Source organism: Oncorhynchus keta, chromosome 34 (genome assembly GCF_023373465.1).
Source record: "Oncorhynchus keta strain PuntledgeMale-10-30-2019 chromosome 34, Oket_V2, whole genome shotgun sequence".
Taxonomy (NCBI): domain Eukaryota; kingdom Metazoa; phylum Chordata; class Actinopteri; order Salmoniformes; family Salmonidae; genus Oncorhynchus; species Oncorhynchus keta.
The window spans coordinates 38,430,190-38,458,121 of record NC_068454.1 but is presented as its reverse complement, the minus strand read 5'-3'; the positions used below and the strand labels follow the sequence as shown (position 1 = coordinate 38,458,121).

General features: G+C 46.7%; 1 protein-coding gene across 5 annotated transcripts in view; it reads right to left on the bottom strand.

Moving 5' to 3' along the window:
* Positions 1-27,932, bottom strand: part of LOC118367093 (low-density lipoprotein receptor-related protein 2-like) — a 58,256-nt gene that overhangs the window by 4,462 nt on the left and 25,862 nt on the right. For 2 of the 5 annotated variants that reach the window (XM_052493821.1, XM_052493822.1), the window contains exons 21-68: positions 27,788-27,907; positions 27,411-27,527; positions 25,733-26,113; positions 25,415-25,429; positions 24,751-24,999; positions 23,634-23,845; positions 23,351-23,535; positions 23,012-23,240; positions 22,379-22,556; positions 22,034-22,162; positions 21,075-21,241; positions 20,835-20,978; positions 20,540-20,649; positions 20,019-20,196; positions 19,617-19,830; positions 17,441-17,680; positions 17,139-17,327; positions 15,696-16,616; positions 15,400-15,565; positions 15,068-15,226; positions 14,682-14,971; positions 14,252-14,452; positions 13,991-14,017; positions 13,836-13,874; positions 13,348-13,590; positions 13,086-13,211; positions 12,758-12,877; positions 12,104-12,235; positions 10,399-10,600; positions 9,942-10,237; positions 9,124-9,790; positions 8,840-9,010; positions 8,524-8,747; positions 8,050-8,227; positions 7,729-7,925; positions 7,287-7,532; positions 6,920-7,048; positions 5,641-5,760; positions 4,514-4,630; positions 3,295-3,411; positions 2,771-2,908; positions 2,371-2,493; positions 1,936-2,064; positions 1,634-1,765; positions 1,354-1,485; positions 812-955; positions 415-580; positions 200-328 (exon numbers count right to left, since the gene is read on the bottom strand). In XM_052493821.1, the coding sequence (XP_052349781.1) occupies positions 200-328; positions 415-580; positions 812-955; positions 1,354-1,485; positions 1,634-1,765; positions 1,936-2,064; positions 2,371-2,493; positions 2,771-2,908; positions 3,295-3,411; positions 4,514-4,630; positions 5,641-5,760; positions 6,920-7,048; positions 7,287-7,532; positions 7,729-7,925; positions 8,050-8,227; positions 8,524-8,747; positions 8,840-9,010; positions 9,124-9,790; positions 9,942-10,237; positions 10,399-10,600; positions 12,104-12,235; positions 12,758-12,877; positions 13,086-13,211; positions 13,348-13,590; positions 13,836-13,874; positions 13,991-14,017; positions 14,252-14,452; positions 14,682-14,971; positions 15,068-15,226; positions 15,400-15,565; positions 15,696-16,616; positions 17,139-17,327; positions 17,441-17,680; positions 19,617-19,830; positions 20,019-20,196; positions 20,540-20,649; positions 20,835-20,978; positions 21,075-21,241; positions 22,034-22,162; positions 22,379-22,556; positions 23,012-23,240; positions 23,351-23,535; positions 23,634-23,845; positions 24,751-24,999; positions 25,415-25,429; positions 25,733-26,113; positions 27,411-27,527; positions 27,788-27,907 (9,238 nt within the window). The remainder of the gene's footprint in view (positions 1-199; positions 329-414; positions 581-811; positions 956-1,353; positions 1,486-1,633; positions 1,766-1,935; positions 2,065-2,370; positions 2,494-2,770; positions 2,909-3,294; positions 3,412-4,513; positions 4,631-5,640; positions 5,761-6,919; positions 7,049-7,286; positions 7,533-7,728; positions 7,926-8,049; positions 8,228-8,523; positions 8,748-8,839; positions 9,011-9,123; positions 9,791-9,941; positions 10,238-10,398; positions 10,601-12,103; positions 12,236-12,757; positions 12,878-13,085; positions 13,212-13,347; positions 13,591-13,835; positions 13,875-13,990; positions 14,018-14,251; positions 14,453-14,681; positions 14,972-15,067; positions 15,227-15,399; positions 15,566-15,695; positions 16,617-17,138; positions 17,328-17,440; positions 17,681-19,616; positions 19,831-20,018; positions 20,197-20,539; positions 20,650-20,834; positions 20,979-21,074; positions 21,242-22,033; positions 22,163-22,378; positions 22,557-23,011; positions 23,241-23,350; positions 23,536-23,633; positions 23,846-24,750; positions 25,000-25,414; positions 25,430-25,732; positions 26,114-27,410; positions 27,528-27,787; positions 27,908-27,932) is intronic. The other 3 variants (XM_052493823.1, XM_052493824.1, XM_052493826.1) reach the window with 3 other exon arrangements.

The following is a 27,932-nucleotide window of genomic DNA, read 5'->3' as shown; positions in this document are numbered from 1 at the left end:
TGCTTAACATAGTGTTTGTTAACAAATGTTGATCACTCCACAATGCTGTTATATCTGAGAGGATACACTATATTAGCTTATTATGAAGAGAACACACACACACACACACACACACTGACACTCTCTCTCTCTCTCTCTCTCTCTTCTTCGGAACAAACAAAGAAGCCCCCTATGCCACTGTAGTTGATCACTTCCGTACCCAAGTGCTGGATTCAAAACAATAGCAGCTGGCTGGTCCAGGTCATTATGGATCAACCACTTCCTGTAGCGCCCATCTAGCTTTGCCACTTCAATTCGGTTGGTCCCTGCGTCAGTCCAGTAAATGTGACTGTGAAACCAAGATAAGCTGTTAGATTGAATGCAAAAATGTATTCTTAAAAGCAAAAATAGTAAGCAATAATGAAGGAGTTGTACCCTCCAATCCAGTCCACAGCGATACCATCAGGGTTAGCAACATATCTCAGGTTCAGATCCAACTCCTTCACTGGGTTATTGCCGTTGTCATTGAATGTGGTCATGTAAGCTCGCTTGATAGAGCCAAACTGAGAGCCTCGGCCCAGGACCGTCCAGTACACAATACCTGAGAGCACAATAGAGTCATATTCAGAGGTGTACATCATTGCAAAATGGTGTGCAACGGAAAAACAAAAATGTGGTCCCTCCCCGTTTTGGCCCCTTTGCTTCTGTTTGGTTCCTCGTGAAGTGGAGTAAAAATGATGTTTCTGCTGAAAACCTCCCCAGTCACTGTATCATGCTCTTCACATGAGCCAAATGGCACTGACTAGTTAACTAGTTGAGGTGAAGGTCTTACTGAGTTCGATGCCCTCTGGATCCCACTGGTAGTCCAGAGCCTGGATGTGCTCGGCGTTGTCCACGTAGTCTGAATACTGCTCCGATGACAAGTTGAAGCGGCGAATTCTCACGTTGTCAGGCAGAAGCAGCACTGGTGAGTTTCCTGGAATGGAGAATGGTGAAATATGTTCCCATCCTTAAAGAGATACTTCGTAATTGTGGCAATGAGGCCCTTTGTCTACTTCCCCAGAGTCAGATGATCTCATGGATAACATTTTTATGTCTCTGTGTCCAGTATGAAGTAAGTTAGAGGTAGTTTCGCAAGCCAATGACTGGAAGTCTATGGGTATCTGCTAGTATTGTCAAAATCCCAAAGTATCCTTTTAACATTCAGGCATTCTACTCCAGAGCACTAACAGATAGGAGGCAGAGGTCGCGTTCCAAATGGCACCCTCTTCCCTATACAGTACATTACTTTTGACCAGAGCGTAGCTGCACTACAAGGTGAATAGTGTGCCATTTGGAACGCAGACAGAACGACTTGTCCAGCTAAGCTCTTACCCTCAGCAGCACACTCAATGCCGTGCTGCTCGCTGACTGAGCGGAAGCCCTGGGCACAGAAACACTCGTAGCTTCCCTTGGAGTTCTGACAGTCCTGTGGACACGTCCCGTAGACCTCACACTCGTTGACGTCTGTTCACAAAACACAACAGGAAAAACACAGAGAAAGCCAAAGGTTAATAATAGCACAAGCAGAGGAAATCATAAGAGGTTTTAAAAGAGTGTGACATTGGTACAGAGTGGTGTTTCCGCATTCAGCTTGTACTAATGCTTCCTGTACCTTCACAGGTGTTCCTGTCTGTCTGGCTGGGTTGGTATCCAGGCCTGCAGGAGCAGAGGAAGCCTCCGCCTGTCAGGTCTGTGCAATTGTGCTCACAGATGTTCTCACTGCAGTAGCGCCCACTGCCAACATCTGGGGAGAGCGCATGTACGTGTCACATTATGAGGGTTGACAGTTACTATCACTTATTATACTATCACAGTATTATACAAACAGCCATATAGCTTAGCATAAGATGACGGTTTATGATGATTGAGATGGAGAGGGAAGACTGTGGTTACTGAGTTGGGTGGGTTACTCACTGCAGCCCAGCTCGTCAGAATGGTCTCCACAGTCGTCATAGTCGTCACAGGCATACTGCAGAGGGATGCACTGGCCATTACTGCATTTTAACTGATCTGCTGAACAGGGCCCATGTGTCGGGGTCTGGCCTGTGACAAACACAACACATCATGTCAACCATTTCAGAGAGTGAAAGACATGGACAATCGGATGGACAATAACCTTTGCTAACATGACAAATTCGTCCCAAATGGCACCCTATTCCCTATAAAGTGCACTACTTTTGACCAGAACCCTATGGCTCCTGGTCCAATGTAGTGCACAATAAAGGGAAAAGGGGTGCCATTTGGGATGTTACCTACATAATGTTCATACAATGATGGGCTATATGTACTCCAAACTCCCATGGAGATGGGGCAATATATGACAGTATTGTAACATGCGATCGTACTTACAGTGCTCCTCTTTTTCGTCAGTGCCGTCCCCACAGTCGTCCACCGAGTTGCAGAGCTCATGGCTGTAGATGCACCGGTTGTTGTCACAGCGGAAACGGAACGGCGCGTCACACGGGATGTCCACTAGGGAGACAAGACCAGGGCCCGTGTTTATCAAGCGTCTCAAAAGTGATCTAGGATCAGGTTTCCCTTTTAGATCATAACAAATCCGACTATTAAGGACAAGGAGGACCTAATCCCAAATCAGCACTCCTACTCTGAGATGCTTGATAAATACGGCCCTAGGTCATGGCCAGGCTCAATCTCAAGGTAAAATGTCTCATTGTTAAAGAAAAAGGATTCATTCAACAATGTAACTATTGAAGGAACAGTGTAGGCATTGAAGGGACTTTGGCCTTACAGCAGAGATGGAGCTCCTCATCTGAGTGGTCTCCACAGTCGTTGTCTCCGTCACATTTCCAGTAGGGCTGCACACACACATGGTTCCTACACTCAAACAGGAACGGTGGGCAATACGTGCTATTGGGATAACGGGTTGCTGCAAATGAAAGAAATGGACCATTACAATTTAAATTCATGTTTGTCATTTTTAAACTTAAGATTGGGGGCTCCTGAGTGGTTTGGACGGTGTAGGCCGTTATAGTAAGTAAGAATTTGTTCTGAACTGACTTGTCTAGTTAAATAAAAGTTCAATCAAAATGTTTGACAAATACATTAAATAAATAACTGTAGAGGGTGCTGTAGTAACATAATAGTTCTGGACCTCTGAGGAGAAAGGAGACCAGTGAGTAAAATTGGTTAAAAGTATGTCATGTTAACCGGTTTTGCCGTTGAAATGACGTCTTTTCAACAAGTTTTGCTCACTGGGAGTGTTGTACTTGACGTCAGCCCATTGACAAATCCATGATGACACATAACACTTACGACATGATGTCTCGTCAGTGAAGTCCAGGCAGTCGGCGTTGCCGTCACATTTGAACCGGTCGACGATGCAGTGGCCACTGCCACACTGGAAGTAGCCCGGGTGACAGGTCCGCAGCTCTGCAACACAGCCGTGCGATTACACAACTCATCATTAATACTGTAGGTATTAATCAAATCAAATGTTATTTGTCACATGCGCCAAATCCAACAGGTATTTGGACTACACTGACCTTACCGCGAAATGCTTACTTTACATGCCCTTAACCAATAATGAATAAATAGAGTTAAGAAAATATTTCCTAAATTAACTAAAGTAAAAAATGTAATAAAAAGTAACAATAAAATGACATAACAGGGGTACCGGTACCGAGTCAGTGTGCAGGGGTACAAGTTAGTTGAGGTCATTTGTACATGTTGGTAGGGGTAAAGTGACTATGCATAGATAATAAACAGCGAGTATCAGCAGTGTAAAAATCTTTTCAGCCTCCTGAGGGGGAAAAGCTGTTGTTGTGCCCTCTTCACAACTGTGTTGGTGTGTTTGGACCATGATAGTTTTTTGGTGATGTAGACACCAAGGAAAATGAAACTCTCGACCCACTCAACTACAGCCCAGTCGATGTTAATGGGGGCCTGTTTGGCCCGCCCTTTCCTATAGTCCACGATCATATCCTTTGTCTTGCTCACATTGAGGGAGAGGTTGTTGTCCTGGCACCACACTGCCAGGTCTCTGACCTCCTCCCTATAGGCTGTCTCATCGTTGTCGGTGATCAGGCCTACCACTGTTGTGTCATCAGCTAACTTAATGATGGAGTTGGAGTCGTGCTTGGCCACGCAGTCGTGGGTGGACATGGAGTACAGGAGCGGACTAAGCATGATGATACCATTTCAATTCAAATTCAATTTGTGAATTCAAATTCCATTTCTGTTGGCACTAATATCACTCCATACACTTCACTTATTTTCAGTCATGCCAAGTGCTGAGGTATCTCAGATTCGGATCTTGTGTTCACGACTACTGTAAATAAACATTGAAAAGTGACTTCAATTCACAATCTGACCAGAGGAAACCGGAAACAGAAGAAGTCAATTTGTTTCGGTGGTCCTTTCTGTGTATCCTGTGCCTCAAAAAGGTGAAGTTTTACTGCTTCTTTCCTTGGTGCTGTATTCCATCACACATTAATAAGCAGAGCCAGCACCAAAACAAAGAGCCTCCACTCACCACAGTCCCTTTCATCTGAGTTGTCCTCACAGTCGTTGTCATGGTCACAGACCCAGCGGTCGGGAATGCAGAGCAGATTGTCGCAGCGAAACTCGCTCTCCGAGCACACACGCGGGCCTGGGGGAACACAGAGAGGGGAACTAAAGAATTAGCACTGCATAAGGGAAGACTTAATTCGTTGTCATTGCCACAGTCCAAACAAACACGATGTCGACACAGATTACAGAGGGTATTACCATATTACTACATTATTCTGGGATTTATTTTATAATATTTCATACAAAAACAGCCACTGCTTTGACAAATACCATAGTTCTAGTCCCTCAATTGGGTAATTGCAATAGCGCCGCTGAGCTATGACTTGTTTTTTGCATTAACAAACGATCTCGAAGCACCCAACCAATCATGCTGTCATTTTTCTGTGGTGAGTTCATGATGGAATTCACTGGAGGTGTGCTCTCGCCACGCATTACCACCACAGTAACAAAGAACAAACGAGCAAATTTCATCATACAACACATTAGTAGTTGTTCTTTGAAGCAGATACATTATCCTCATCAGCTGGCATGCTCTCAGACTTGTTTAAATTCTCCAGGGCAGAGGTGGCCGACTCCCTCACTCCCACCGACTGACATGCTGACAAGCTGTTTCTCGAGCAGCTGATAAGCCCGCCTCACATTAAACGGCACCGAAAGACAGAAGTGTTAAGTCTTTTACAAGAGCACTTTGTTATCTGATGAAACAATAACATGTCCATTCTTTGCCATCAACACCTCTATTTCATATGGGTGACTCACGGTGTTTGAGCTACATTGGAATCCCCCACTAGAATCGCTTAGAAGACACTCAAAGCCATACCTACAAGTATCCAGCCTTTTGAATCATGTGAATTAGCCCATAACTGCTAAGGAGACACGTAGGGCCGGTTGCACCAGTTGAACTTAAAAAGGTTGGGCTTCAATGAATGAGGTAGAGTTACAACCTTGTTATGCCCAACTTGTACAACCGGCCCATGATGGCTCAGTGTAAAAGTGCCAATGCGAGGCAGCCAAGGGATCTAAGGTGAAGGTTGTTAATTAGATATAGTATTAGACAGTGGTGGTGGGTAGAGGTACTGAATAACTCACTGCAGGCGCGCTCATCCGAGCCATCACCACAGTCGTTGTCCCCGTCACACCTCCAGCGCAGAGGGACACACTGGTGGTTGTCACAGCGGAAGTCCCCCAGAGGGTCACAGGTCACCTCCTCTGAAACCACAATAGGCACACACACAGTGACACGAGATAAGAAGCAAAAGACAACGCTCAAACGCATACATGCGCCTGCAGTGACACTTTCCCTCAAGTTCTTATCTTCCTTAACCTTAGTTCTTATCCTCCTTATCCTTAGTTCTTATCCTTAGTTCTTATCCTCCTTATCCTTAGTTCTTATCCTCCTTATCCTTAGTTATTCCTTGAAATGTTTTATGCCCAAACATTGCATTTTTTTTTTTTTACCAGACACATATTAAGCAATAAAGATTAAGAGGTTGTCCATTAAGTTTGCTTTTGTAGTCCAGGACTGGGCTTCATAAAGTGTCCGGGAAACCGCCCCTCAGTCATTTAGTTGATTTAACACTTTGAAATAAAAGTTCCAGCTACAACCAGTGCTACTACAAGACACTGTCAGATTAATGAGAAATTCTTCAACACTGTGCATCATACTGTTTAATACAGAGTTGATGATAACTAGACCACAGAGCTTTGAACTGAGAGGTGCCATCTGGTTTTTAAAAAAAAATGAAAGCAGAGCTGATCATGCAGAGGGGAGTGCGGCATGCCTGAATTGGGTGAGCTCTGAGCTATGCCAGGTCTATAGGAGAGGACATGAGAGGAGGAGGGCTCGGCTGTGCTGTCTCTACCACACAGTGCTGGTGGTTTGAAAGATAGTGGTGCTAGAGGGGAGATCCCTCCTATCCCTCCACCTGGCTCTGCCGCTGCATTCTCTAACACAGATTAGCGTGGATCTCCCCTCTAGCACGGGGATGGCACTAATGGAGTGAGGGCCTCTGATAAGAGATGGGAGGGTCATGCCTGGTGAGTGTGGATCGGTGCGCGGTACAAGGAGCACAGTGTGCACCTTGGCCCCGAACAACGGCACACACGCTCACGCAGGCACACGCAAACTATTTCACACACGCACAAACGCATACAAGCCATAACTCCAGAAAGTTCTCTCACGGGGAGCAGGCGGTGAGACCCTCTCCATCACTACCTCCCACTGTCACATGATGTAATGTTCTGCTAATAGCCCTTAATTCACTCCCAACACACGTTGTTACCTCATACAGAAACGTTATTATTCAGCGCCGTGGGTTTGAACCATTTGCTGATTTATGTCTGAACACTGATGTTTCAGTGGACTCACCGCAGTGCTCCTCATCACTGTTGTCCCTGCAGTCGTTGTGGCCGTTGCACACAGACCACAGTGGCACACAGCGGTAGTTGGTCCTGCAGACAAACTGGGTGTGGTTGTCACAGCGATAAGACGGCCCCACTGTGAAAAGACCACGTCAAGGAAGTCAATAACAAAGAACAACATGCAGACAGACACTTCAGAGGAACTCTTTCAATCGTATATCTGGTGGGAGAAAACAACTGTTAATTGTGATTTTACCACAGTTTAGAATGAACGGGTCTCAGTAGGCTCACTGTAGCAATCCCACTCAACCCCTACAGTTGAGTGGGTGCTTTCACCACACGATTCTCTGTGTGATGTTGGGCGCGTCACTCACTGCACTCTTCCAGGGGCTCGTCAGAGTTGTCGCCACAGTCGTCGTCCACGTCACACTTCCAGTTCTGAGGGATGCAGCGGCCGTTACGGCACTTGAACTGACCGGGCCGGCAGGTCCTGCTGGAGCAGTGGGCGGGCTCCTCGTCAGAGCCGTCGCCACAGTCGTCATCCCCGTCACACTGCCACGCCTCGGGGATGCACCTCTTGTTGGCGCACTGCCACTGGTGGGTCTCGCACTGATGAGTGGCTGCACAGACCGTCAATTCAGTTTTAACCCTCCACTGAAGTACATTCACACACGGCTGCTATTTAACAACATCGATCACAAGGTTATGGGAAATCATCAGGTTAAAAACAGTGTAATCAAACAATTACAAAGAATGTTTCCTACGAGCTCAGAGTGTTCTCCGGAAACAAAAATGACAGCGCTAAATGCCACCCACCACACAGCACAGGATCTTCATCAGAGCCATCATGGCAGTCCTGGTTGCTGTTGCACAGGAAGTGGGGGCTGGTGCAGTTTCCATCGTTGCACTGAAACTGGCCCAGTGGGCAGTGGCGACTGGGGCAGGTGGAGGGCTCATCAGAGCCGTCTCTGCAGTCCCTCTGGCCGTCACACTTCCACCAGATGGGGATGCAGCTGTGGAGGGGAGGAGGGACAATACTGTTTAGGGCTCACCAATGCCTCAATTATAGCACAGGACATGTGATACGAAGCGAGCAAGTGCATAGTAGTACAACTCTTAAGGTGAACTCCCACTCACCGCTCATTATCCGCACATCTGTACTGGGTGCTGGTGCACATGGGCAGGCAGCGAGCCACGCCCCCCAGCTGTACATTCTGGAAGTGGTCGGGGCATTCACAGGTGTGACCCCGCCCCCCGTCACGGAGCAGACACAGGTGGGAGCAGCCTCCATTGTTCACTGCACATGGGTTGTTCACTGGGGAGAGAGGGGGTCAGAGAATCAGCGCAATCACATTCAGTACATCTGAGCAAACACAGGCACGGCATTGTCTTAACGTAAACACTTGAATGGACCTAACGGGCAGGAAACTTCAGGATAAGCAAGTGATAGCAACCTGAGTGTTGAGGAAGGGATGTTGATACAGGAGAAGAGGATACTCATGATTACAAGCATTTCGCTACACTCGCATTAACATCTGCTAACCATGTGTATGTGACAAATAACATTTTATTTGATTTGATTTGATTACTGTCTCCTAGACTGAAACTGACCTATGGGCTGCCTATAGGGATGGCACACGTGGATGTCGAAGGGTCTGTGTGTGGTGTTGGCAAGAGATTGGCGGCCGGATCCGTCGTATTTGTTGCCTTTCTCCACTGTGTGGGTGTTCCAGTCAGTCCAGTACACGGTCTCCTCAAACACAGTCAGAGCAAATGGGTGGGACAGTGTCCCATCATACACAGTGTGTCTGTGATGTCCCTCCAGGTCTGAGAACCTAAGGAGAAGAGGAAGAGTAGGATTACAGGAGGCATTTAGGCATTTAAGAAACAAAGCAAGACTCTATGGCAATTAGAAGCACGGTCTTACTCAATGTAGTTGAGATGTGCATCTGACCAGTAGAGCTTGTCATTGCTGTAGTCAATGGTGACTCCATTGGGCCACTCGATCTTAGTGGTGATGATGGCTGTCTTGTTGGTGCCGTCCATTCCAACACGACCTATGAAGGCTTTGTCACCCCAATCCGTCCAGTAGACATATCTGACAGGGACCAAATCAGTTTAGGTTACTAAAGACCTCTTTTATCGAATGAACCAAGAATCAATCATACCACTTTTTCTCTGTATAATGATTAATGGGGCAGATTTACTCACCCATATTTTGGATGCAGAACGAGCGCCCTGGGATTTTCAAAGCAGTAGGTATTATCGGCATCCACACAGTGCTCAGCCAGTTTCTTAGCAAAGCGCCCGTCCAGTTCGGACACTTTGAGACAGTCCAGGAAGCTGTCCAGCCAGTAGAGTTTCCTGCCCACCCAGTCGACCGCCAGGCCCTCCCCATAGAGCACCCCGTTCACCACCACTTCCCTGTTACTGCCGTTATAGAACATTCGCTCAATCACCCTGCGGCCCACATCAATCCAATAGAGCCTCTTGTCCAAGCGGTCAAAGTCCATGGCCACCACGCTGGTCAGGCCCTGCAGGATGAGGGAGTAGGCCTCTCCATCCGTGGACAGGTTACGAAGATAATAGCGGTTACTGAAGATGAGGTAGGGTGTGATGTGGCTGTTCTGACGACAGCTGCGGCCATCCGGTTCCCGTAGGAACCCGGGGGCACATTTACACATGTAGGAGCCCACGGTGTTCTCACACACCTGGCTACACACAATGGGCGTCTCCGCACACTCGTTGACGTCGTCACAGGTCTTGTTATCGGACATGAGGCGGTAGCCGGGGCGACAGGTGCAGATGAAGCTGGTGGGCGTGTCAGTGCAGTTGTGATCGCAGTGGTGCATGGAGGGGTTGGTGCATTCATTTATACCTGCATAGAGGACAAGACAGAACAGGCTTTAGAGGAGATTGACTACAAATTCAACACCACACTGCTCTGTTGTGATACTAAATACTTTATTGGCCTTGTATTTATATTTAAATTAATTTGTTTTACTGCTTTTAAGATATCATGCACTCACCACAGCCCTTCTCGTCACTGTTGTCTGAGCAGTCGTCGGTCCGGTCACACACGTTAAAGAGAGGGACACAGTGTCCGTTGTCACACCTGAACTGCCCGGGGGGGCACGTGGGCGGTGGCGTGTGGCACAGGTGGTCTAGTTCATCCGACTCGTCCCCGCAGTCGTTGTCCCCGTCACAGATGAAGCTGTGTGACACACAGCGTCCGTTTTGACAGGTGAACTGTTGCTGCTGACACGGCTGGTAGGTGCAGCCCTGCTCGTCACTGCTGTCACCGCAGTCATTCCTCCGGTCACACCTGCCACCAAACACATCAGTCACTCAGTGTGCTTCCCTGTACACCAGGTGGTGCTGCTGTCCAGTCCCAAAATGTACACCGTAGTCGCAGCCTCTACAAAGCAATGATGCATTCAAGAGGAAATCTGAAACATGTCATGTTTATGTCCGAGTCTGTCAAACCTGTAGGAGCTGCGTATGCAGAGGCCGTTGCTGCAGGTGAACTCGTTGACGCCACACGATCTGCGCGTGCAGTTCTGATGCTCGTCCAACCCGTCAGCGCAGTCCGCATCGCCGTCACACACCCAATCACGAGAGATGCACTTCCTCTGCGGCCCTTGGTTGTTCACACAGGTAAACTCCAAGGCAGAGCATGTGCGGTCAGCTAAAAAAAAACAGAGGGGCAGGAAAATGACACCAAATCAGAGAAGTTACGTGATGACGAAGACTCCGAGACTGGACCTAACATTTCTCGCGTTCCAAACATTCCTAAGTGTATTTCAGGACCTCTAGCCGTGACTTCGGTTTCCTATCCATCTAATGTGATTGAGCCCCATTGTTTGAAGTGAGACTCCTGCCGAGGCCCGTGGTGCGCTGAAGCCATGCGCTCCAGGCTCCTTATTGTCAGAGCCCACATTCGAGAGGAATGACATAAGAGTCTAGATCCACCCTGAGCCAGGATTCTGAGACAGGCACAAAGTAACGAGTGACGCAGGGGAAATCAGGAATGTGAGCTCCTTGGAGACATTCAACAGGAGCCGGTATCCACCCCCACACCCCCAGCATGCATCCTGATCCATCAGTGTCTGACGGAGAGGAATACACTCGTGGTGCGCGGGTCAGCTGTTTGTTCGCCCACAATTGCGTCAACTTAGTCAACTTGTCTATAATTAGATACATGCAGCTTCTCTTCTGTCATTATATGTTGCCCTAGAAGACTAAATTCACCCTTGCTCACCAGAATAATGTCATAAATTGATATAATACAGTTTTCAATCTAATTGACTTCTGTTAAGTTCTGTGTCATCTTTACAAAGACGTTTATGGACCGGGGAGAACTTGCAGAATGTCCAAATGACATCAGTTTGACCAGTTGTAAGGAAATATAAAGCTGTGAAAACAGACCCCACATGTTTCTGATAAGATTTCAGTTCGGCTTGGATGCATATCTTATGCGCTTGAAATACGATCCGCTTTTATGATGATAAAGATAGCACCTCTACAGAAGGTATCTAACTGCACATTCACATTCTCTCAAGATAAAAGAAAGAAAACTTCTCCTGTTCCCAGAGTCAAAATTTGGTGTATAACCTTACTGTAAAAAAAAAGAAGAAAAAAGCTTAATTCTGCAAGAGTTAATATTAAGTCTATATGAGAGGTTATAGACCTACGTTTTGTGACTGTTGAATATGTACAGCGCCTTACAATGGTCACACATGACGGCACCGCCACCATCCTCTTTTACCACGTCGCCAAATCTTCCCCAGACATGACTTTTCTGGCCCTCCCTTCTCTTTATTTTCAACTCTCCATTTCGCAGCTTTTCTCTTATTGAATCATTCTCTGACATGGTTCCCTTTGCCTCCGTGGATGACGTTAAAGCATTTGGCGTTAAGGCCCTGTAGGCCCTAAAGCTTAGGTCTACTCACTAATGCCAGATAGAAAAACCTTAATGCAGCCCATAGATATAAACTGCATGAGAATGATACATCTATGGATTATTTTGTTTTTTAAAGCTCTTGTTTTCTCTTTATTCAACCCGCTCGCCACCCACCCGCCCTTCAGCCACACAACATTTAAAATGACCCTTAATCCGCCCACCCCGCGTATATAACCGCGGTGGACTGCAGGTTATAAATCAACCTGCGCATCACTAAAATACACTCACCACAGTTGTGTCTCTGGTCCTCATCACTCATGTCTCCGCAGTCATTGTCCCCATCGCAGATCCAGGAAGAGGTGATGCACCTGCCGCCATCACAGCGGAACTGGTCGGCGTTGCAGGTTCTCACCGGGGTGGCTGGAGAGGATCAAAGGTCATAGACATCAATACAAACCGTGCATGAATGGATTAGAACTAGAATATTATTGTGCTTAATACAAATATAAGTCGGTTACTTAAAACACCCAGTAAATGTCTTAACTGATGTCAACTAGTAAAGACAGGTCATGCATATCTGAACCCGAAATGAAACAGGTGAAACTATCAAAGTAGTCACGGCATCTCCTCCACATTCCAATCTATGGTGATCGATAGAAACACAAGATAACGGGAGGCTGTGTAATTACCCTGGGACAGAAGGAAGGGGAGAGAGGAGAGAGGAAAGAGAAGAGGCTGTGTTGGTCAGAGGAGACTGGTGGGTGTCTGTAGGGAGGAATGTGGCAGACAATGGGAGGCCTGACTGACTGACTGACCACACCACTGACAAAGGCACACACTACGGACACATCAGCAACAGCACAAGCACGCACGCGCACACGCCCACGCCAACGCCCACGCCAACGCACAGTATGGTGAGGGAAGGAGAGCTGTGGTACTTACTGCAGGAGGAGGGCTCATCAGAGCCGTCAGCACAGTCTGTACCCCCATCACAGTACCACTGGGCTGGGATACAGCGGCCATTGGAGCAGTGGAACTCATTCTGGGCACACGTGGAAGTGGCTGGAAGTGGGAAAAAGACATTTAGGGGTCACTCTCCTCTCAAACCCCATTTAGAAAGCATATGAAATGGCTCCATATTCCCTATATTAGGCACTTACATTTGACATTTGACATTTTAGTCATTTAGCAGACGCTCTTATCCAGTGCACACATTTTCACACTTCCTTTGACACACCCTAACTGTACAGATCAGGCCTGGGGGACTCACTGCAGTGTACAGGGCTCTCGTCACTCATGTCCCCACAGTCATTGTCCCCGTCACACAGGTAGGAGCGGGGGATGCAGATGTTGGTGGATGCACACTTGGTGTGTTCTGGCGGACATGTTTGCTCCGCTGAGATACATGACAAGAAGAGGATTGGTGTTATCATCTCGTGTCACACAGCAAAATCAATTATTTCACCACACTTGAAACGTCTCCAATTTTTATGGACGGATATTTGAACTTTCGATCTACTGTGTAGACTTACGGCAGTTTTGTTCGTCTGAAGTGCCATTGTCAAAGCAGTTGTTGATGCCGTTGCAGACGTAGTCCTTAGCGATGCAGCGTCCGTTGTTGCAGGGGAACTCAGTGTTGGAGTCGCACGACCTGAACAGGCAGCTTACCTCATCACTGTTGTCGCCACAGTCGTTGTAGTGGTCGCAGCGGTAGTGGTAGGGCACACAGCGACCGTTCCCACATGTGAACACAGTGGGCTCGCAAGTGTGGAAGGCTGCCAATCGAATAACCAAAAACACCATAATCAGAGATCTAGCCAATGGACAGGGAGACAAGGGGCTGTAGGTCTCAAGCATCTTAGAGTAAGAGTGCTGATTTAAGATCAGCGTTGCCTTTTAGATCACAACGAATCAGATTACATGGACAGGAGGAACCTGATCTTAGATCAGTACTACTCTGAGACAATTGATACATACGGGCCCAGGTGAAGATGAGCAGGTGTGCACGATGGAGATTTACCTGACAAGGCAATAAATGCTGCTGCCATTTGAACTTGGACTGCATGCAAGATATAAGATAAGTACATGAATGTATTAGTTCAGGATGGGGTTAGTAGAAGAAGACAAGCATCACTAAATAGCTACGTTAGATTAGTGATTTGCAAGCATACACACCAAAAGGTTGGAAATCATTCTTGGATCCTGAAAAATAGTTGTGGCAGGTAGAAACAGAAATCTGGTTAGAGGCAGCATTTTAGAGACGGTTAAGAGAAGGACAGAACAGGTACTGGGATAAATCCATCAGTCAGCTGTAATCACAATCACAATCACATTCAAGACAAATCAACAAAGATATTAAAGGAAGATATTTCTAGATAGACAAGACAAACAACATTCAACAAAACAGGCACGACGTGGGGCCACTAAGCACCATACCGCAGACTCTCTCTAGCTCGTCGCTTCCGTCCCCACAGTCATTGTCATTGTCACACTTCCACTGAGCACGGATACAGCGTCCATTCATACAGGTGAACTGGTCTGCCTGGCAGCGGGTCCCGTTGTCAGGGATACAGTGCTTGTTGTCGGCCAGGTACCACCGACCCTCTGAGGGACACTGACACTCAGCACCCTGGGGCCCTGAGGAGAGGGGCAGGGGGACAGGCATCAGACGGATGGGGTGGTATGACAGACAGGCGTAACACAGCCCAACTCACATCATCCCAAAACAACATCCAAATGATATGATGCTAGAGAAAATTTAATTTTCAAAGGAAGCTTGGTCCAACCCCCACATTTAGCTACAAAGCTACAGCCTTCTATTCAATCAGGAAACTTGAGGGTTAAAGTAGGGCCTAACTGCTAGTACCTGGGGTACAGATGTGACTGCAGCCTCCGTTGAACTGTTGACAAGGGCTGTTGCACTGTTGCTGCTTGTTGCTGGCCAGCACATGGACATCCATGGGCCTGGATGGAAGGTTCTGGGTCATCACCCTCTGGTCAGACCCATCGTGCTTGTTAGCCCGGTAGATACTGCGTGTGTTCCAGTCAGTCCAGTAGATGTACTGGCCATACATGGTCATGGCGAATGGGTAAATGGCTGTGCTGACGATGACCTCCCGATTGGCCCCAGCGAGCGAGCAGCGCTCAATCTTCTGTCTGATAACCAATACCAGCATATATCATTATCATCAATACAATCTGACAATGATTGATTTGTGAGAAGAATGTAGAATTATTATAAGATGGTCTTACAGGCTGGCATCTGCCCAGTACAGTCTCTGCTCTTCATAGTCCAGGGTTAGTCCATTGGGCCACACTAGACTGCTGTTTACAATCTCTGTCCTGAAGTTCCCTCCCAAAGTAGCACGTTCAATCTTTGCATTGGTCCCCCAGTCTGTCCAGTACATATACCTGTATAACATGAAAATAGAATAGATTCCCCATTTCTTTTTAAATCAATGACAGTACAGTGTACATTCAACGCATGCTGAATATCTATTGAAGATACTGAGTGAGAGCTCTTGTTATCATTACAGAAGGAGTGAAACGGTATCAGCATTCTTGGCATTTCTGGACAGTCTTACCCCCTGCAGGGATCCAGCATGATGGCTCTAGGTCGGGGCACACGGGCGATGATGGATCTCTGCGTCCCGTCCAATGCCATGGAGCTGATAGTCTGGTTGATGTAGTCACTGTAGTAAATCCTTTTGTTGATCCAGTCATAGGCAATACCATCAGGAGCTCCTAGATCTGCATGGACACAAAACACACCACGTAGAAAAGTATTGCAATAAGCAAATGGCCCAAAAAAGCTGGAACCAGATGATTACAGTATGATGTTGCAATGTAATGGAACAAATCCAGTTGTTAGGTGTCTTACCAGAAGCCACCACTACTGGAGGCGAGGTGGGAGAGGACAGACTGATGTAGCTAATCTTGCTGCTCCCAGCCCCTGAGCTCTGGGTGAAGTAGATCCTATTGTCTGTGCGGTCAAAGTCCAGGGCCACGGACGTGCGGGGCACGTTGACCACAGGGAAGGGCAGTGCGTGGTCGTCCGGGTCCAGACGCAGACTCCGCACCGTGCTCTCTGTCGTATAGATGAGGTAATCATCCCGCGACACCACACAGCCCGCGTTGTCCGCCCCCAGGTTCCCAAAGGCACAGCCACACTTCTTGCTCTGGCTCCCGGGGAGGGCGAAGCAGAAGTGGGCACAGCCCCCGTTGGTCAGCAGACAGGGGTTGTTGTTGAGCTGCTGGGCCGAGCTGGGCTGAGTGCGCTGGTCGTAGATGGTCACGTCTCTCAGCATGTTGATGTTGTCTCTGATGACTGTAGGCTGCTCTGTACTGCCAGGCTCCTTACTGGCCTGGAACACCTTCTTCAGGTTCCTGTCCACCCAGATGATGCTAGTCTCAAACACAGTGATGCCATAGGGAGTCGGGTAGCGGCTCCCGTACCGGACTATCTCTGTCTCTCCCCCCTGAGGGTTGACCCGGGCTATCATATCCAGAGAGTCATCCACCCAGTAGACATATCCAGTCTGGTAGTCCAGAGCTAGACCTCGCGGGGTTATAATCCCAGACGACACCAGCACAGTGCGGTTGGTCCCGTCCAGCAGAGCTCGCTCAATCTTGGGGTTCTGTCCGTAATCTGCCCAGAACAGGTATCTGTTTTTCGGGTCCACCACGATGTGACGTGGCATGTCCACTTGAGTCTTCAACAGCACACGTCGGAAAGTTGTGTTTAAGCGCAGAACCTCCACATAGGTCTCCGTCAGGAAAGCATTCGTGAAATAAAGGTTCCCTGAAAAGCACAGCCAAGTTGATATATATATAAGTAAAAGGGCAATGGAGATTAGATTATCTAGGAAGAGCCTCCGGTAAATGCAGATCGTATTGAGTGGTTGTGTAAGGACAGAGTAAGTCCGCTAATTTGAATAGTCACCTGGGGCTGGTTTCCTAGACCCAGATTAAGCCTATTCCTGGACTACATTGCACTTTCAATGAGAGATTTTCAATTTTAGTCCAGAAATGTAATCTGTGTCTGGGAAACCAGCCTCGGATTAGTGTACCCATAAACAGAATAATTATTGGCCACACTTCCAAGATCTGCAGCACTCTCCAGTCCAGTCCTCACTTCTTTCTATTCACCTGACTGAAAATAATCCAGCCTGCTTTCTGGGAGTCAGACCCTGTGTTAAAGCCTCTTACACAGTATGCCTGGATACCTACTGTTGGCCGACCTTTACTTTCTCTACCTGCTGGCATCATTTAAACACTTTCCAATTGAGCTCTCTGAACACGAAATCCAAAGCGGATGCCCTACCTGCAGCCCAGTCCACAGCGATGCCTCGTATCCCGTTGCGGCCGATTCCAGATGTGACCACGCTGCGGAACCCTGCTCCATCGGGCTTGATCCGGCGGATCCCGTTCTGAGACGTCACAGTGCTGCTGAAGTCACACCAGTAGAGGAACCCCGAGGGCATGTGGACATCCACATGTAGAGCATTACGTCCTACGCGACACAACCAGAGAGGTTAAACATAAACATCGGCATTGACGTTGTATTGTTTTTCCCTCTCCTAACGAAAAGCCTGAACAACACATTTACATCTGAACAACACCCACCTCTCCCAGCCACTGGCACCATGGCCTCGGAGTGGTCAGCCCCCTCCAGACTGAAGCCTTTGAGGGCAGACAGCATGGAGATGACCACGTAGGACTGGTATGGAGCACAGGTGCTGTTGTCAACGCTGAGCTTGAAGCCAGTAGCACAGGCACAGGTATACAGGCCTCCGGGCCGCGGTAGACACAGGTGCTCGCACGCACCCCTGTTGTTGCTGCAACCGTTGGAGGTACCAGCCGAGACTGCAGAGGCAGACCACATGGTGGATTAGGACATGGCATTCATATAAAATGGGAGTCTGCACACATAGAACTACAAATTCATTAACATTTCGAAACGTTCTAGGTCAAGGACAACAAGGGTAGTCAGGAACTTTTCAATATCAGGCTAAACTATGTTACAAATTACAATCCTGGAACTGAGATAACCTCATTTCTGAGCCGTCACTGGAAGGAACTGGTGCAAACACCATTTTGATACATCGTTGCCAAATCAGGCTCAAGGGTTGATCTATTCCCAGAAACTATGTCACTTACAGTATCCCCAGCAAACCGGGAACATTCCCAGAACATTAGCTTAGATTCCCAGTTTAAGTTAAGAGTTGTATCTAACATTAGAATGATAACATCCCAAAAACATTCCGATACTGTTTTTGATAACAAAATCTTTATTTTCTTCAACACATTTTCCAAATGAAACATCCTTGGAATGTTCTCCTAGCATTCGCTAAAATGTCGTGCACAACGTCTGTAACAAATGTAATAATGTTCCAGTAATGTTTTGGTTCTGTGAAAGTTCCCTGAACATTTGCTAAGTTGCAGTAAATGTTCTCATAACACAAAAACTGTCCAGTCGTGCTGATGTTTATACAATGTTTGCAAGAATGTTCCCAGAACACATTGCGTCTGTTCTTTAAAAGGTTCACCAAATGTTTCATTAAGTTGTGGGAACAGTCTCGTGGGAACATTGTGGGGACATCACATAAGATATGTTCCCAAAACACCAAAAACGGTACAGTTGTGTGGATGATTATACAATGTTTCTTTTAGGGTGCAAAAAACATTCACCTGATATTACAAGAACGTTCCCAGAACACATTTAGTCTGCACTTTAAAGGTTCCCAGAATGTTTTATAAGGTTGTGGGAGCAGTCTGGTGGGAATATTGTGGGGACATCACAAAAGATGTGTTCCTAAAACACAAAAACTGTCCAGTTGTGCAGATGATTATACATTTTTTCTTTTAGGGTACAAAAAACATGTACCTAATGTTGCAATAATATTCCCAGAACATATTTTTATGTTCTTTATACGTTCCTATAACGTTTATGTAGGTTGTGGGAACATAGTGGGGATATGACAAGAGGTTCCCAAAACACTTAAACTGTCCAGTTGTGGTGATATTCAGATAATGTTTGTATCAGGGTGAACAACACATTCCTTTGATGTTGCAAGAATGTTAACAAAACAGGCTTTCTGAGTTCTTTAAAAGGCTTCTAGAACATTTAATTAGGTTGTGGGAACAGAGTGGGTACATTAGAAGAGGTAGATTCCCAGAACACAAAATATGCTCAGTTCCCACCAGACTATTCCCGCAACCTAATAAAATATTCTGGGAACCTTTAAAAAACAGACTAAATGAGTTCTGGGAACATTTTTTTTCTAACATCAGGTGAATGTTTTTGGCAGCGTAAAATAAACAATTTGGCATCATCTGCACAACTGAAATGTTTTTGTGTTATGAGAACATTTGCCACGACCTAACAAATGTTATGGGAACTTTCACAGAACCAATTTTGTTTTACTGTGTCCGCTCTGTTTTAGGGGACAAACGGGCACTGCTTGTTCCATACACAATGCCCAGTGTTCCCTATAAGGGAAGAGTAACTGGCCATCTAATGCTCCCCTCCATCTCCCACATAATTACCCAACAGCTATCAAAAAGACCAAAACAATGCCATAATTCAGCAATTCTATATCTTTACCAAAAAAAGTAGAACGGACAAAATATGTATGTATGCATACTGATTAAACACTCAACAAAATACATTGAAAAAAACTGGTAATCTTGATGCTTCCAACAAGTTCATGTATCTTAAGAAACAAACGTTTCGGTCTCAATCAATGGAGTGGGGTTCATATTTGTTTGGCTGTACCATAAAGGTCCCTCAGATACTCACTCTCCCTGTAGTGCACCTTCAGTACTCTCAGTCCAGACACGTTGTCCCGCAGCACCACCTTGTTAGCCCCGGTGGCCTTGTCCACTCGCTCTATCACCTCAAAGTCCCGGTCGGTGAAGTAGAGGAAGCGCTCATGAACAGCGACGCCCCAGGGATGGGACAAGCCTGTCACTATTGTGATGCGATTGGTCCCGTCTGGGTCACCACGCTCAATCTGTGGTGTTTCAATAACATCAAGACTGCCCTTAATACCAGATGTAACGTGTAAAATATATGCATAAGAAGCAATGAGTTGGACTACGTGAGGTTATTTTCCCTATGGGCCCTGGTCAAAAGAGGTGAAATATATGGGGTGGCATTTGAGACGCAGGCATAGTGGTTGAGGGAGAGATGACGACCCACCATTCCGGTGCCTGTGACAGCCCAGTACAGCTTGTTCTCTCGTATGTCCACAGTGATGAACTCCACATGATCCAGGTTGTTGGTGAACAGGGTGACAGGGTTGGAGCCATCCATGTCTGCGGCCGCCACCTTGGCAGGGATGCCACTCTCTGTGCCCTGGTCTGTCCAGTACAGTTTCCTAACAGAGAGAGAGAGACACGGCTATGAATACAGCCCCTCGGCATCTCCATCACCTCATGTGAGAACATCTACGACCGATTCAATCAAAGCCCACATGTGAGATTCAGAGAGAAGAAATCGGTACGTCTTAATCGTGCCAATACACATTTGATATGCTGACGGTGAATAGTTGATATGTACACTTTTTGCCTGGTGGTGGCTTGTTGGAGTGTGTTGTGTTGTGTTGTGTACAGTAACAGTGCCAGGTCTCTCTCTGGGGGTGGAGCAGATGGCATTTCAGGCAGGCTGAAGGGGGTGAGGGACTGTGGGGATGAGCCAAAGCAGTGTTAAATGGGGCTTACCCACGTGCTGGGTCCACAGCAATGCCAACCGGAGAGCCTGCGCCAGTCGGGGAGCCATTATTGGTGATTAGAGTCTTTCTGTACTGCACCTCCCCGCTCAGCCTCAAAACCTGAAAAAACACACACACATACAGATCAGATGTATCCCCCGACAGAGGGGAAAACCAAACAAAGATAACTACTTTATTTTCGAAATACAATGTTCACTGTCAGTAGTGCACCACTCGTTTTCAGAAATAACTTCATTGTTATTATTATACAGGAGCAGAGAGACGGGGCGGATGTTTCAGCTCACCTCAATCGACTGGGTGGCTGGGTTGGTGTAGTACAGGTTCTCTGTCATCCAGTCCAGGGCCAGGCCCACAGGGGAACCCAGGATGGCTGCCGGGGCAAACTCTGTCCTGTTGGTACCGTCCGACTTCACCCTGTGGATCTCACCCTACAGAGGAGAAAGGGACATGGTTGGTCAGAGCCTAGGGACAGCAGAGTAGTATCACTTCAGGTCTCTGTTGGTGTGGACGGTGCGAACACGTACCGGGTGCTCTACCCAATAGATGGTCCGCTCAATGTCGTCAAAGTCCACATCATATCCATTCTGAAGTCCCGCAACTGGGACCATGGCGTCGTTGCTCTTGTCGTCCGGGTTCAAGGACATGCCGTAGATGACACTGTCTCTCACCACCACCAAGAAAGGATCCTCAACTGCAGGAAAACACAAGTATTCATCACCAAAAACATGGTGGCTCTGAATGGACATACATGTATAGCCTATTGGACATATAGCCTATTGGACATATAGCCTATTGGACATATAGCCTATTGGACATATAGCCTATATTGGACATATAGCCTATTGGACACTGATTTCGTTTTTAAAAACAGGTCAAATAACAGTATGTTAAAAAAGGTTGAAAAGGAAGGGGGTTCAGAAGGCCTGGTGTAAGCATATTCCACAGTATGATTTGCTTTGTCATCAGAGATTAGAATCAATAGATAGCTCAGAGGGCATTTTCATTCTTGGGTAATCATCACCTCTCAGGGGTGAATGCGTTCTGCATGGTTAGAAAAAGCTCAAGCCCTGAGATGGGTTACGCTGTTGACCTAAACACGACCCTGTAGACTTCACATTAAAGGTCCCTTGTCTTATTGAAACCCTAGTCACACTTTAAAAGATCCTCAATATTTACCTCTGGAAAGGGATTTTACAACAGAATTTAAATGAGATACTGTTGACAAGTCCTTAGCCTCTAAGATATGAGTCCGGCGTTCTAGATTTCTTCTTTTACCGACTGAGAGCTGGATATGCCCAAATAAATATGTTTGCAAAACAGCAGCTCTCTGTTTGTAGGTTTTAAGCATTCGTATCAATACCTACCATGAATAAATACTTTATGCGTTATGAGAATTACAATATATCTGTTCTATCTGACCTCACTTCCTTTTTAATGAAACTGTGAGTGAGGAGTGTTTCTCTCAGGTTGGCATGGAGCCTACCTCTGGCACAGGTGAAATTGTCTGCAGTCAGGGTCCAGCCTGAGGGACAGGCACAGGAGTAGTAGCTGGGCCCAATGGCCGAGAGCAGACATATATGAGTACAGAGCCTCCTCAAGCAGTGGTTTTCACCTGCACACAGATCCAATAACACACACACACAAACAAGACAAACATCAACAGTGTTCAGTATCCTCTTTGTTCGTTCAGAAATGTAATTTAAAATACAATGGCAACAGTGTACGTTGCCAATACTAGCTTACGATATCACCATGTCTAAGATGTATTTTTAATTGGCCTACCATGTGTCCTAGAATGTTATTGATCAGTGGTGGGTGCCTGTCCTACCTGCAGGCTGCCTGGCCGGGTGTACCGCCACCAGGCCCATGGGCTGAGGGAGGTTGTAGAGCATCACTGTCTGGTTCTCCCCGTGCCACTTATGGGCTCGGATCACACGGTTGATGTATCTGTCGGTCCAATACACAAAATCCTCAAAAATGGTAATTGCGTGGGGATGTTGCAGTACCTTTTTATTGAGAGCAGAATAAGACAAGAAGTGTATTTTATTGATATTATTCCACACAGATGGCAAATCGGTAAATGATGTTCTGTATGCAATGCTAATGTTTTCCTAGTTTAATCGATGTCAATCAGGGGCGCAACCTTCACTGGCGGCGGGGGACATGTCGTCGTCGTCGTCGTCGTCCCCCCCACATTCTGAAATTGCATTTTTGTCCCACCCAGTTTTATCATTGGAATGTGATACAATCTGATAAAATGGTGTGCTTTATGACCATGCCGACGCCTCTGAGCGATCAGGTAGGCTGTTTGGAGTGTTTATCCGACTGGATAAAAATAAAAATAATAACATTTAAAAAATATATATATGTCCCCCCCCCACTTCAAAAACCAAAGTTGCGCCCCTGATATCAATTATATCAATGTAAATAAAAATCGACAGAAAATGCCATGTATCCTCACCAAATCGCTGGCCAGAACTTGTTTCCTGTTGTTGCCATTGTAATCACAGTAGTCAATAAAATCCAGGTAGGCATCAGCGAAGTAGAGCAGATTGTTGGGATAGTCAATGGTTAGGCCGTTGGGCCAGTAAAGTTTGTTGCTTATGATGGTTGTCCTCATCTTCCCGTCCATGCTGGCCTTCTCAATGCGAGGGTTCCTCCCCCAGTCTGTCCAGAACATGAGGTGAGCACTGCACAATAGATCAACTGTTATAGTTACAGTCAATTACATTTGCATTATTGTAATTCAAACGTGTCCTCTTCTCTGCCAGTATGTATGTCCACTGTAGATGAGCCTCACCTGTCCCTTGGGTCCAGCACCAGGGCTCTGGGATTGGTCACGTTCTCACTGACCAACACAGTCCTGTGGGAGCCGTCCAGTTTGGACACCTCGATGGTCTCCAGAACATAGTCAGTCCAGTAGAGGTTCCTGCCCACCCAGTCCACTGCCAGACTCTCTGTCACTGTCACTCCACTGTCAAAAACCTGTCAAATCAAAACACAGGTTTAAGTGATTGGAGGTCAGTACCCTGAGTATAGAATGTTTGTGAGAACTGGAAAGACAGTCAGTAGTCCGTACTCACCACGGCCCTGTCAGAGCCATTTTTGTTAGCGCTCCATACTCTGTCCTGGCTGGTGTCAGACCAGTACACACGGTCAGTCACTGAGTCAAAGTCCAGGGCCACGATGTTTCGCCCATCCCGGACCAGCGAGCGGACCACATTGGGCTGAGTGGTTATGTCATCGGACACAATCTGATTTCGGCTGGCAACTAACAGGAAAGCCTGACGTGAACCTGTGAACAGAAACCATCTTCTTCTCACCTGTGCCTTCTAATTCAAATGAGACTAATCATCAGCTATAGAACATTCTACAGAGGACTTCCCAAACTTCAAAACACGATAGACAGAGCTCCTCAGATATCCACAGCAGGGGATCAATGCAGCTTTGTTGAGAATAATGGCAAATTGAATTACAGGGCTTTTTAGCAGGATATCTGTGATGGGCTCATGTCAGGTGCACTACTCATAAACAAGCCCTTTGTTGCTGATTATCTCCTAATTACCTAAAGAGAGAGTCAGTGAGTGGCATATATGTTATTCGTGTTATTTACATTTACATTTAAGTCATTTAGCAGACGTTATCTGGGGAAATCAGAGCCGAGTGGGAAGAGAATGGAGAAGAGTGAGAGTGAGTCTGTCCGCCCGGTGGTCTGAGACCGAACACCGACTCCATTTCGATCATTCCTGTCCAGCCACTGGACGGTTTATCATGTCTGTGTGGGCCAATCAGACATACTGTATCTCTGTCTGTCATCTGGAAGACTGGACTTAATCCACAGACGGAAGATGCGTCTCATATTTTGAAATTAGGCCAATTATTTTTTAGAGGAAACATAATTGAGTATGTTGTGGACCAAATGGACTGGTGAAATAAAATGCCTCTGTATCCAAATGTAAGTGAGTAAAAGTTTATAAGAGCTTAAAATTATAGTGTGGCAGATGCAAATTCCCTTCAAATACTCTACGGCTAACCACACACACACACACACACACACACACACACACACACACACACACACACACACACACACACACACACACACACACACACACACACACACACACACACACACACACACACACACACACACACACACACACACACACACACACACACACAAACCATCTTGCTCCTCACCTGAGACCTTGCATGTCTGTTGGTCGGCCTCCAGGGTGTATCCATCTGAGCAGTGACAGCGGAAGGAGCCTCTCTCGTTGAAGCAGTGCTGACTACACAGCCCAGGGGGGTTACACTCATTCAGGTCATCACACGTCTTCCAGTCATTACTCAGCTGGTAACCCAGGGGACAAGTGCACTGGGCCCCAAACGGACCCTGGATGCAGCCGTGGGTGCAACCAGCGTTGTTGTCTGTGCAGCTCTCCTGATCTAGGAGGGTAAAAAGAGGAGTGAGTCAATAGCTGTCATTCTTAAAAACAGATGGTAAGAAAATGAAACACCTCGATGACATACGTAGCAGGCAATGTGGATAAATTAATCAAACGTATGAAGGCAATGCATCTACTGTAGCTAGCTGCTCAACGAATCACAGTGCTGCAAATAGAGCATCAACACAGCACCCCAGAAAATATCTATAGACTTTCTATTTTGTATCAAATATTGCCATTTGTACATTCTGAAACACATTTTCTACATTTGTAACTGCAGACAATCATTTAATTGTATCCTCCAATAGTGTTTTGCAACACTATACCCATATTCAGAGGGTTAGTGTGGATGGCAGGTTTGGGATGAATCAAAGCTACACGCGTGAGGTATAACCAATGATTGAGGTTGTTCCTACCTGGCAAGGGCTCGTCTGAAAGCAGTGAGGACGGCAGGAAAGGAAAATCATAGATCACTTTTAAGTTATTACAGACCAAATCAACACATGCATGATTTGAACACAAGATTCCAAGCATGACAAAAATTCCTCACAAACATTAAAAGAAACAAACATTAAAACCACTGAGACCAGGAATGCCGTGAAAAAATATGTCTAGATTTCAAGTGACCAGTGAACCTAGAAAATTACAAAAAGAAAATGTTCAAAGAGTGATTTTCGTAACGACATTATTAGAATGCTGGCCCAAAAGGCAGAGAAGCAGAGATGTTGACTTACTGCAGAGCGGGGACTCGTCCGCACCATTGGGACAGTCAGGATTGTTGTCACACACCCTGCTGATGTTGACACACACACTGTGGCCCGGGCACTGCCACTGCCAGCTGGGGCAGCGGAAAGGTGGCGTGGGGCAGTCTCTCTCGTCACTCATGTCCCTACAGTCGTTGTCCCCGTCGCAGAGCCACCCGTGGTACACACAGTTGCCGTTGTCACAGCGGAACATGGAGGTGGGGCAGGTGCGGGGGGGGCAGACGTGGTGCTCGTCTGAGCTGTCCTCGCAGTCCGGGTGACCGTCACACTCCCAGGTGGAGGGGATACAGCTGCCGTCGGACTGGCACTGGAACTCACTCTCATGGTGGCACATCCCTGGGGGTCTGGTGGCTGGGCAGAGCAGGAGAAGGCAAGGTCAGACAGTGTAGTGAAGTGTGGCTGAAGCTCAAGAGGAAGCCACAGCAGAACCTCTGTGATGACGTCACCTCATTAAGAGTAATGGTCAAACCTGCTGTGCTCCAAGACCAGCCGGTTGATCGACTCTGCATAGCAACTGTTCATTCAATTTTATTGCGACTCAAAACAACAAGGTTGTATACTTAACGACAGCCATCGAATCTGTGCTCTGCATTAAAACACACCATTTCTGAAACATTTGTAACGACTCATTTTTGTTTTTGCAACAGTCCCATATTCAGAGGTTTAGTGTGGATGGCAGGTTTGGGATGAATGACAGGTACACGCGTGAGGTTTTACCAATGATTGAGGTTGTTTCGACCTGTTAAGGGCTCGCGGTCGTCTGTAAGCAGTGAGAAAGGGAAGAAAGGAAATACATAAACGGGTCATCCTATACTGAACAAAAATATAACTGCAACAATTTCAACGATACAGTTACAGTTAATATAAGGAAATCAGTCAATTTAAATAAATTCATTAGGCCCTAATCTACAGATTTCACATGACTTGGAAGGGATGCAGCCATGGGTGAGCCTGGGAGGGCATTTGCACCCACTTGGGAGCTAGGCACACCCACTGGGAAGCCGGGCTTAGCCAATCAGAATTAGTTTTCCCCCACAAAATGGCTTTATAACAGACAGAAATACTCCTCAGTTTCATCAGCTGTCGGGTGTCTGATCTCAGACGGTCCCGCAGGTAAAGAAGCCGGATGTGTAGGTCCTGGGCTGGCGTGATTACACGTGGTCTGCGATTGTGAGGCCGGTTGGACATACTGCCAAATTCTCTAAAATGACGTAGGAGGCGGCTTATGGTAGATAAATTAGCATTAAATTCTCTGGCAACAGCTCTGGTGGACATTCCTGCAGTCAGTGTGCCAATTGCACACACAAAACTTGAGACATCTGTGGCATTGTATTGCATGACAAAACTGCACCTTTTAGAGTGGCCTTTTATTGTCTCCAGCACAAGGTGCACCTGTGTAATGATCATGCTGTTTAATCAGCTTATTGATATGCCACACCTGTCAGGTGGATGTATTGTCTTGGCAGGAGAAATGCTCGCCTATAGGGATATAAACACATTTGTGCACACATTTTTTTGTGTGTATGGAAAATGTCTGGGATATTTTATTTCAACTCATGAAATATGGGACCAACCCTTTCCATGGTGCGTTTATATTTTTGTTCAGTGTACTTTCTTGTGACTCAAAACAAAGAGGTTGATGACTTACGACAGCCAGACTCATCTGAGCGATCACTACAGTCAAAGACCCCATCACAGCGGTAGTAGGAGTTGATACACTGATGTCCATTGGAACACTTGAACTCATAGAGAGTGCAGTTGTAAACTGAAAAAAACAAACAACAGCATAGTGTGCTTAGGCCGAGATACTGCAAACAGTGTGGATGGAGGATGCAGTTCAGAACATGCAAAGTCATTGTGAGTACTGTATAATACACATGTAATGAGATCAATGGCATAAGGCAATATCAAATGCGTGTGTTGATTCAGTTGACTTGAAATGATGTGCCACTTGTTGTTGGTGCTTTCTAGCTGTGTTAGTTCCTAAATACAGTACAGTGTTGAGAGGTATACAGAGACACTCACTGCAGCCCTGTTCATCAGCCCCATCCATACAGTCTCTGTCACCGTCACACACATAGCTGGGGCTTATACAGCGGTGGTCTGGGCACTGGAACTGTTCCGGGTGGCATGTACCACTGAGGTCTGCCAACACAGAGAGACCAATGGA